This window comes from Hordeum vulgare, chromosome 3H (assembly GCF_904849725.1).
Source record: "Hordeum vulgare subsp. vulgare chromosome 3H, MorexV3_pseudomolecules_assembly, whole genome shotgun sequence".
Lineage (NCBI taxonomy): Eukaryota > Viridiplantae > Streptophyta > Magnoliopsida > Poales > Poaceae > Hordeum > Hordeum vulgare.
Window position 1 is genome coordinate 35400577 of NC_058520.1, and position 10492 is coordinate 35411068.

The following is a 10492-nucleotide window of genomic DNA, read 5'->3' on the forward strand; positions in this document are numbered from 1 at the left end:
CTTGCGGTACAACTCGTATGAAACGTATGCATCTTTTGCTGCATACTCAATGTTGATATCATCAAGTGGGCCCTTCTCCCAAAGTTTGTGCTGAGACTTTGGGAAACTGGTCTTCATATCAGCATATGAATCGTCGATCAAGGCAACTGCCATATGAGCCATCGAAGTCCTGTCATGTCGAAGCCTGAATATCGTTTGGAGATCAACGAGGCAACCAGCTGGTATCTCAATACTGAAGCTGTGCCTCATCTTCAGCTTGTCGTTCCTTATGTCAACGGAAGCAAAAGTGATGCCGCTGCGAAGGAAGTCCATGAGTTCTGGACAATGCTTGTCACTCCTGCAACAGAAACAAATTAAAATGGAACAAATGTTACATACTGCTGCAATAAGGAAACATGTTTCACTACAACTAAAGAGAAAATTATCTTTAGGATTCAAATAGAACATATGCAATGGAACCTAGAGAGATCACTATAGCTATCCAATGGAACCTAGAGAGATCACTAGCTATATGCAATTTTCATGACTATGACATATCATATTGCTATCCAATGGAACCTAGAGAGATCACTAGCTATATTCAATTTTCATAACCTTGGATCAAAGAACACCGCATAAAATTGTATCACTACAACTATGATTTCAATGGAACATATTGAACCAATCAGATTTTTCAGATTGTGGAACACTATTCCAATCAGATTGTGTTCCCTTCAACTAATCAAAATTGTTTCACTACAACTATTTGAAGCGAACCAACTATGATTCCAATGGAACATATTAAACACTAGTTGATTCTAATACGATTTTTCAGATTATGGAACACTATTCCAATCAGATTGTGTTCCCCTTCAACTAATCAAAATTGTTTCACTACAACTATTTGAAGGGAACCAACTATGATTCCAATGGAACATATTAAACACTAGTTGATTCTAATACGATTTTTCAGATTATGGAACAATATTCCAATTAGATTGTGCTCCCCTTCAACTAATCAAAATTGTTTCACTACAACTATTTGAAGGGAACCAACTATGATTGAAACAAATAAACTTACAATGTCATTATCTTGGATCAAAGAAAGCCTCAAAACTTACCTCGCCCATTGGAAGATCAAGACATGGCGTGCGAAGCATAGTTGGATGACGGCAACACCGCGTTGATCGGCCGTGTACTCCAGATCAAGCCCCAAGAACTTCTCATGATCCACTGCGTTGTCAAACCATCGTTCCTTCAACTGTTGAAGAAAAAATGGCACCTCCCTGCTCAGGTTCGTGTACACGACATGGAGCTTGGTCGTGCCATGTGCGAGCACCTCATGAAAGCTAGTTGGCATGGTGGAAGAAGAGAAGGGAAGAAGAGAGGAGAAGAACAGAGAGGGAGAGCGAGAGAGAAGAAGAAACAGAGAAATGGCGACTGTACGCTTCGGTTCGTGCTTTTCATCGCCCAAAACGACGCGGGATGCAAACCGTTTGGGTCTTTAGTCCCGGGTTGAGCCACCAACCGGGACTAAAGAGGTATACCAACGGTCGCCACCACTACGGCAGGCCACGTGTTAGTCCTTTAGTCCCGGGTTGAGCCACCAACCGGGACTAAAGGGGGATATGAACGGTTGCCGCCACCACTGCCCACCGCGTAGCCCTTTAGTCCCGGTTTGGGACACGAACCGGGACTAAAGGCTCCTTACGGGCCGGGACTAAAGCCTCGAGGGAGGCATTGAGAATTGGGGCGACGTGGTCGGGCCTTTAGTCCCGGCCCAGAGGCAGGCCGGGACTAAATGGTCCCGGCCAAAGGCCCGTTTTCCACTAGTGTGTGTGTACAGAAAAACAAGGAAAGTTCTGATTTGGTTCAAATTTTAGTATCGATCTATTTTGGTTTTTATTTTATGCGGCATCGGTTGGTGTTAGACTAGTCATAGTGGGGAATAACTTAGACTAGTAACATGCATATGTTTCTAGTCTATGTTACTACCTTTATAGTGGGAGTCGCATACATGTGGTGTCATGCAACACTTTATTTATTAGGTTATAGACTCGTCTTGTCTTGGTATGTGTGATGGTACGCATAACGTGAGGCTAGTCATAGTGAAGAGTAACTTAGACTAGTAACATATGCATGTTACTAGTCTATGTTATAGTGAAGAGTAACATAAGGCTAGTCATAGTGGAGAGTAACATATGCATGTTACTAGTCTATGTTACTACCTTCATAGTGGGTATTATCATGTGGTAGTAACATAGATGAGTTCATCAGCTCAAAAAAACATAGATGAGTTCATTTATTGCTTTATAGAATCATTCTGCATTGGAAAGCGCTATGTGATGGTAACATAATATGTTGCTCTATTTGCCTCTCTCATCATTAACTACCTGCCACAACATCATTTTTGCTCAGTTGACATCTACTCCCTTCGTTCCTAAATATTTATCTTTTTAAAGATTCAACTACAGACTATATACGAAGAAAAATGAGTGAATCTACACTCCAAATTATGTCTATATACATTCGTATGTTGTCTGTAGTGAAATCTCTAAAAAGTCAAATATTTAGGAACGGAGGAAGTATGTTACTACTTAGAGCATGGTTAATAATATAGCCAGTTGATGGTTATATGAATTTGACATGTCATCTATAATCATCATCTATAGACACTCATACAACAATGTGGGCTATAAAATTGGCTATTACATTAGTACTTTTTTCAATCTTCTCACTATCTCTTTTTTCACATTAATTGTATTTGCCTAGAAATGCGTATATAGCTAAGCTCTTGCATAAGAGCAAGTACAATAAAGCTGAGTTAGCAGGCTATAAGAAATAAAATAATATATTTTTGCTTAGTTGGAGAAAAAAAAGAGGAGATAGAAGGTAAGCGGGCTCTTAATTAGAGCATGGTTAATAATATAGCCAACAATCGGCTATAAGGAGTTGTCATGTCGTCTAGAGCCAACCTAATAGTGGCATGTCCAATAGTAAGTTTTAAATATGTACTACTTTATTAATAGTTGGTCCACCTTACAACCTCACAAAGTGTCTTGGGGCTCGTGCTGCAGCTGGCTACTAATCAAGAGTCCGCTTCTCCTCTCCTTTCTCTTCCACCTAATCAAGGATATAATATTTTAATCCTTATAGTCTGCTTATGTCACCTTATTATACTTGCTCTTAAGAGTGAGCTCTAACACGTGCTCCTAGTCACTTTATGAGAATGAAAGGTGAGTCATATAATAAAAAATACATTTTTCTAATCAATTATTGTACATGTTGACTATAAGATGAGCTATAGATGACATGTCAATGACTTAGCCACCAGCTGGCTATACTATTAACCATGCTCTAAGAGTCTACCCCTCTTATTTTTTCACATCTCTCTCCTTCACATAGGCAAGTATAAGCCCACTATTATACTTACTCTTATGTTACTCCCACTATGACCAGCATGAGTAAATAGCTATGTTATTCAATTTATCTCTCTCTTTATTAATTAGTTGTCACATTATTATTTTTATTTAGATGTCATCTATGTTACTCTTTATATTACTTACTATGATAGTTTTATCAAAGAAACCAACAGAAAATCAAAGAGAGCGGGAACACATGGAAGGATAAAACCAGATGAGACATGGAGGCGACGATATTAGTTTCTCTTTAATACTCCCTCCGTCCCAAAATTATTGTCTTATATTTGTTTGGATATGAATGTATCTAGTCATGTTTTAGTATTTTGATACATCCATTTCTAGACAAAACTAAGGCTACTCGTAATGGGAGTATCATAGATAGTATCATGCATGCCAACTAAGTAATTTCGATGAGGTGTCATAGAATTAAATGAAGAAAGAGAGTGTTAAGTATCATACTCCCTCCATCACAATTTATAAGGCATGCACGTGTACTTAGGTCATCAATTTGACTTATATAAAATATATTATTTAACATAAAAATTATATCATTAGAAAATAGTACATCTAAAGTTTTTAATGATATATTTTTGTAATATATGTCTTTCATTAAATGGATCAAATTGACGACCTAGATACATGTGCCGGACTTATAAACTGAAACGAAGGGAGTATTATGATATTGTATCATATTAAATGATGTGCTACTATGTGTCTTGCATGACAATAAATGAACTACCTTATGATACTAATATATGATATTATGCATTACGGATGTGGTATCATACACTAGTATCATATGCATGATACTACTATATGATGCTACCCATTACAACCATCCTAAGACAAGAATTTTGGGACGGATGGCCTAATACACATAAATTCGTGCACACCTTTAAAATCCCGTATATTACTACACAAAGAGACCAGAACGGTATTGAATACTAGCCTAGACCAAATTAATGCCCTTATCATCATCCCCATCATGGTCATTATTATTTGAAGATAATATCCTCTTTTGTGTCGGTTGTGCTTGTACGTCACGAATCACACCCATGGCTGATTGCCTCGTGTGGAGCCGAAGAAGTCAGCGAATCGAACAAGTGTGACTAGGCTGCGTCCGGCTGCCATTTGTAGGCACGTTTTGGCTCTAGGAAAAACATGAGAAATCCCGGGGACTCCGATTCCTTCTGTGGAACCCGTCCGAACAAAACTAAATTCATCTTTTCCAACTAAACGAAACTGGTGAATTCATGTCGAACGGCGCAGCAAATCGATGGCAACTTTGCAAAAACAAAACATCAACCCAAACATGCCGCAAATGTTTCCCGCCAATCACTCCTAACAATAGGTTCTTGCGCTCCGTCCTCCGATCGTGCCTTCCAAGCAGGGTCCTTTTTTGCGCGCGGAGGCCCCGTTTAGAATAGGGGTAAATTTATACTCCTTCCGTTCTGAAATATAAGATACTTTAAGGATTTCACTAGAAGACTATATACGGAGCAAAATGAGTGAATCTATACTCTAAAATATGTCTATGTACATGCGTATGTAGTTAATAGTACAATCTCTAAAATGTCTTATATTTAAGAACGGAGGGAGTACATTCATATTACTTTTACAAGTGTACATCATCAGTCATGTGTGATTTTCAACTGGAAATAAAACGACCGATTGAGATATGTATCTTTTACAACTGTATAAAAATGTGGAAACTGGAAATAAAACGACCGATTGAGGTATGTATCTTTTACAACTGTATAAAAATGTGGAAAACGGCAATCCAATCAGACCCTGAAACTCACGGCTCGCCCAAATAATTAGGGCGCGACAATTGCATGACAAAATGGCCCTAAAAACCACGTGCTGCGTGTTGATCAAATCTTCGCCTCCTTCGATCACACTTCACAGCGACTACTGAGAAGCTGCATCACCCCAAGCCACAACCATTATCCGTTGCCGCGTCATCCGCGCTGGAATAATTAGTTTTGAGAGGACGACGCGAGATCAGAGACGCGCAACCACGGCACTGGGAATGGACACGACAGAGACGGACTGCCCTGCGGTCCTGGATGCCTTTTCATAATCAAAATCAAGGGCGACGACGAGAGCGACAAAGGGCACCTGGTCAGATGTTGCTTTCAACCAAAGTTTATACTATGTATACTTGACCAGACAGGCCAAGCACCCAACAAATTCATACTATATATATAAATATAAATAAACCAAATACATACACATGTATGCTATTGGCGTCTAGTCGTCTGAGCTTCCTCTAGAAGATGGCAGGATCAACATAGACACCAGATCATCAGTGCATTGCACGCCAAGGTTAGCACTCACACTTGATAATCTATTGGCGACAGAATGTGTGATGGCAACAACGGTTTCAGCTCTGCTTGGTTGCAGACAAGGTGTCATATTTGTGTTCCTTCCTGAGCTGTTTGTTATACATACATAGTATGTCGAATATAAACAATGCGATTCGGACGGGACAAGGACAGCTGCAGCAAAATGGGCAGACAGACAGGTTGCGGCCGGGCATCCCCAGCCGACGCTCCTTATTCCGGCGACCGGCCTAGAGCTTTGCCGGTGAGGAGGATGATTATGTACAATGGAGAGAGCACGACCTTCTATGTATGTACATGTAGTCAAGGCGGTGCAGCGCGGCAGCACGCGGTTCACGCCGTCAGTGTCCTCAGGGGAGGGTAGTCCGTCTTGAGAAACCGCGAGTATTCCTTCTGCGTCATCTGCCCGCCGTTTACTTGGTCAAAGATGCACCTGTAGAAGCTGCAAATGACAAAAGCCAACGTGGTTAATGCATGAGTTTCCACGAATGCAGGAGGGAGATGCCGAGACAGGGGAATGTATCTGGCGCACCGGTGCACCGGAGGCCGCAGCGCATTTTAACATATTTCAAAAAATCTGAAAAAAGTCCTAGCACATAGACACAAGTCACACAACATCAATGTATGTCGTCACAAAATTTCATATCAAAATTCGACACATTGCACGAGATGCAAAGATGAAAATTTTAACACCAATGTGATAATGGGCCAAATCTAAAGCCCAGCTCATGTTATGTACTCCCTCCGTCCCACAATATAAGATGTTTTTGCAAGCTAAATAGCTCAGCTTGCAAAAACATCTTATATTGTGGGACGGAGGGAATACTATTCAGCGTTGAATTTGTTATTTTTGTACCCTGAGCAATGTTTTGAATTTTGATTTGAAATTTTGCGATAGCATATACTTATGTTGTGTGACTGCTATTTTTTTCTCAAAAAATTTCAAACATTTTAAAATACGCTAGTATGGTGCAACGGTGCACCAGATACATTCCCCGCTATGGGCATCCAGTGCACCGGTGCAACAGATACATCCCTGCCAAGACAGTCATTGCTTGCTAGAGAAGAACAAAAATCTGCAAAGGCAAATACTGGATAGACTAATTTTCTCTAGCTAGAACATTATAAACAATTGCTCGAACATTCAGAAGTGACAATTGAAGATATATTTACAGCAAAGGTTGACTGAATTATAGGTGCTACAGGTATATGGCAAACAAAAAACACCCTACGTGTATGTATACATTTGCTAAATGATAAATCTTGCAATGAATATTTAATCCATCAAGGCGACTGATGAGTACCTGCCATCCAGGCCAACCATCATTACAGTGTTTTGAGCGCCGAAAGCTACGATGTAACGTGTGATTTCTGGTAAATGGAACTGAGCAAATGACCACTCTGAGCTGAAGTACTTCGGCAGAATCCCTAGAGAAATGCAGCAACAATATGTTAATGCCTTGACTAACAAAATTCTCTGGGATGCCAATCCAATATTCTCAATATAATTATGCATACAAACTGATACAACTGGTTTTGAAGAGAATCACAAATACATAACAAATGATAAGTGAAACATGTGATCCTGGCCCCTTGCTGCTAGAACTGTGTTTTGTTTAAATTTTTTTTTCTCTCATAGCAATAGCAGAGCAGCAGTGTGCCTGTTTTATGTTTCGGGATCACCACTTACTTTACATCATTTTACAAAATCAGCAATGATGTTAATTATTCTATCTTGAGCTATCTTTTCCACAAAAGTTAGACTATTCATCACGTCATTCATAAGCAGCATGCAAAATTGCCGAATATCATGCATCGTTAGTCCTCTGTGGATTGCTAATTGTAATGAGCATTAGGCAAATGGAGTACACCATATGTAAGTTTTTGTTAAGTTAGCCCTTCATTATACCAAAAGGTACACATAACTCTCAAGACCAGATGAGCAATCAAATAGTGCGAGTAGAAGTACCATTCTAACCTTTCATGAAAGACAGTGATGAGCTTGCATTGGATCCAGTGTTTGTTTGAATAAGAGGATCCATAGAGCTAGAAGAATTCTGGTGATCCATCCGTGGAGCTTCAAGGGTACGCTGATCATTACTTGAATCTTCACCCGCAACCCTGACTTTTAGACTGAATATATGAACCGTCCCTTTGTCGCTAGACACTGCCAACCACTGCACATTTGGTGACAGTGCAATGCTATATATCTCGGCTTTATCAAGACCTCTGCGCACCTGCATACCGTTTAAACATAAAGATAGTTACATCCCCATGCTAACCATCAACGAATTACATATACTGCAAAAAGACTTGTGGAGTTAAAAAAGAAGATCTGTGAGGTATGGAGATAAATATGTCTGCTACTTATTCGCAAAAGGAAGGGATATCATCAAAGAGTGACTTAATTATTACTCACCTCTTGCAGGCGAGTGCCATCCATTGTGTTAAATATTCTGATCAGAGTACCCTTCATACTTGCTGTTGCCAGTAAGAGACCATCCATAGTCAAGGCCATGCAAGAAATGTGTGAATCATGGGCTGTAATCATCTTTGTCACCTTTAGCCCAAAATGCTCTACCCGAACATGTCCCTGGCTCAGTCCAGGACAGGCCAGCACTGAAGTATTGGAATGATGAGAGAGGCAGCACAGTCCTTTAGGATTTGGCAGGGTCTCTATCTGATGGAGCATCTTCAAATCCGTAAAGTTATAAACATATATCTTTGTCTCAAGGACAATCACAATGTTATCTTTCCCCAATTTTACAGCCCGTACATCAGATCGGAAGGTAAACTCCCCAATACAACGGCTCTGGTGATCATCCCAGATCATCACCTTGTTGGGCGGATAATGCATATTGGAGCCGCCACCTACAAGAGCAAGGATGTTGCAGCGGAACAGCATCTCAACTATCCCAAACCCACCACTCTTCAGATCCCTCCTGAAAGTCTCCTTAAAAGGGTCGCAGTTAAAGATTCTAAAGCCATTGCTTGTGCCAGCAGCGAAGCAACCACAATCCTGATTCCAAGAAACCGACAGCAGCCTAACCTCCTGGTCATCGCTGCTACCTGCCTCGGCCTTGCTCGTAGGCACCGACAGTGGCCATGTGTGAGGGGACTCATACGTCATAATTTTCTCTGGGGGATGTAAACCCCGCGATGTGGAGACTTGTGAGCTCATATACAAGCCAGACACACCGGATGAATCGATTCCAAATGGAAAGAGCTCAGCTACCCCAAAGGTTGTCGATGTGTACAGAAACAACGCGCACAGGTTAAGTTTTCAGAGATCCTACAACAAAGAGAAAACATCAGCAAAAGGTAACTAAAACAAAAACATCTTGCACTGAATGCAGTAAACAAAACATTCAAACTACCTTCCAAACAAAAACAGTAATCATTCAAACAAGTGATACAAATCTAGGTATAATTTCAGCATTTAACACTGTCGAGGACGTGTATTGCAGGACGAGACGACAGTGGAGCTCGATGTGTACGAGAGTCTAATATTATCCTAGGGTTGTCTAGGGGTGTCAAAAACTCCACCATGGCGCTTAAACGTTTGCTACAAAATAAGAGACTGAATTGCTGGATGTGTACAACGGATGTCCGTTTGAGCGACAGTTATTATGGGACGGAGGGAGTATTACCGGACAATTGTGCTGGCGAGCAGGGCCGCCCCGCCTAAAACAACCTAGGACCCCGAATCAACGCTACGACCGACGAGTACCCTCTCGCCATGAATTGTCTCATTAATACATTCTAAATGATAAAAACCTCATCTCAAACACACGTGGGATTCAAACGTTTCCGTGCGTCGACCTGTCACTAGAGTGTGAGATCGGCATTGATTTGCTATATAAGAGATTAATATCATTCGACCGCTCAATCCTACCCAGAAGGGGCGCCGTCGCCCCACCTATGAGTCTATGACTATCGACTACAACCAAATCAGCTCCGGCTCCAGCAACCGCCCCAATTCCCTCTGATGGGAACATCGAATCCCGGCTAAAATCGCCGAGATTCGTCCCGTCGGTGTGGGCGGAGCCAATCGATGGCACCCCCTCCCCGGATCAATCAAGCCGCCCGCGCAAGGGAAGATCACATCCCAACCCCCAAATCGACATCTTTGCGGTGTCCCGGAAGGGCGGAGAACCAAATCGGCACGGCACGGCGCGGCGCGCCAGGCAAGGGAGATCCAGGCCCCGCGGGTTCCGGAGAGGACGCTCCTAGAGATAGAGATGGAGGGAAGGGGGCGGATGGCGGTACGGTACCTCTTGCCGGCGCGGGTTGCGGCGCCGCGGCGGGGAGAGGGGAGGAGACGACGAGGGCGGCCGCGACGGGTGCGCGCGGTGGAGGGGAGGAGACGACGAGGGCGGCCGCGACGGGTGCGCGCGGTGGAGGGGAGGAGACGGCACGCGAGGGGGACGGAGGAGGAAGGCCGAGTCGGCAAGGAAAGGCGCTTTCTTTCCGACTTCTTTCTCCTTTTTTATTTTTCCTCTCCTTTTGGGATTCTGGGGAAGGGGTGAGGATTTTTCTCTACGGGAGAGAGAGAAAAGAGATCCGAGTTAAATTAATGGATGGATGGAAACGCAGCTTCTTCCACGGAAAGGATGTTATTGTAGTGTCATGTCATCACCAAGTGTAATTTAAGCTTAATCGGCCTTGATCCTTTTCCCTTTAGAAAAAACTTAGTCGCCCTTTGATCCAATTTTATTGAACCGCTCGCCGGTCAACATGTAGTAC

At 42.2% G+C, this 10492-nt stretch overlaps 1 protein-coding gene across 1 annotated transcript; it reads right to left on the bottom strand.

Moving 5' to 3' along the window:
* Nucleotides 1-5730: 5730 nt before the first annotated feature.
* On the bottom strand, nt 5731-10245 carry LOC123442817 (autophagy-related protein 18d-like). The gene is made up of 5 exons (XM_045118965.1): nt 10021-10245; nt 8166-9038; nt 7725-7983; nt 7051-7174; nt 5731-6188 (listed from the first exon to the last, which is right to left on the bottom strand). The coding sequence occupies exons 2-5, from the start codon at nt 8925-8927 to the stop codon at nt 6080-6082; spliced, it is 1254 nt and encodes a 417-aa protein (XP_044974900.1). The 5' UTR covers nt 8928-9038; nt 10021-10245; the 3' UTR covers nt 5731-6079.
* Nucleotides 10246-10492: the final 247 nt, after the last annotated feature.

Bases quoted from the DNA above. Each gene is read 5' to 3' on its own strand.
- LOC123442817 (XM_045118965.1), bottom strand. From the start codon at position 8,927: ATGAGCTCACAAGTCTCCACATCGCGGGGTTTACATCCCCCAGAGAAA. The intron at 7,984-8,165 runs GTGAGTAATAAT...AACGGTATGCAG, and splicing joins ATGGCACTCGCCTGCAAGAG to GTGCGCAGAGGTCTTGATAA. The intron at 7,175-7,724 runs GTTAGAATGGTA...GCATTTCTCTAG, and splicing joins ATCACTGTCTTTCATGAAAG to GGATTCTGCCGAAGTACTTC.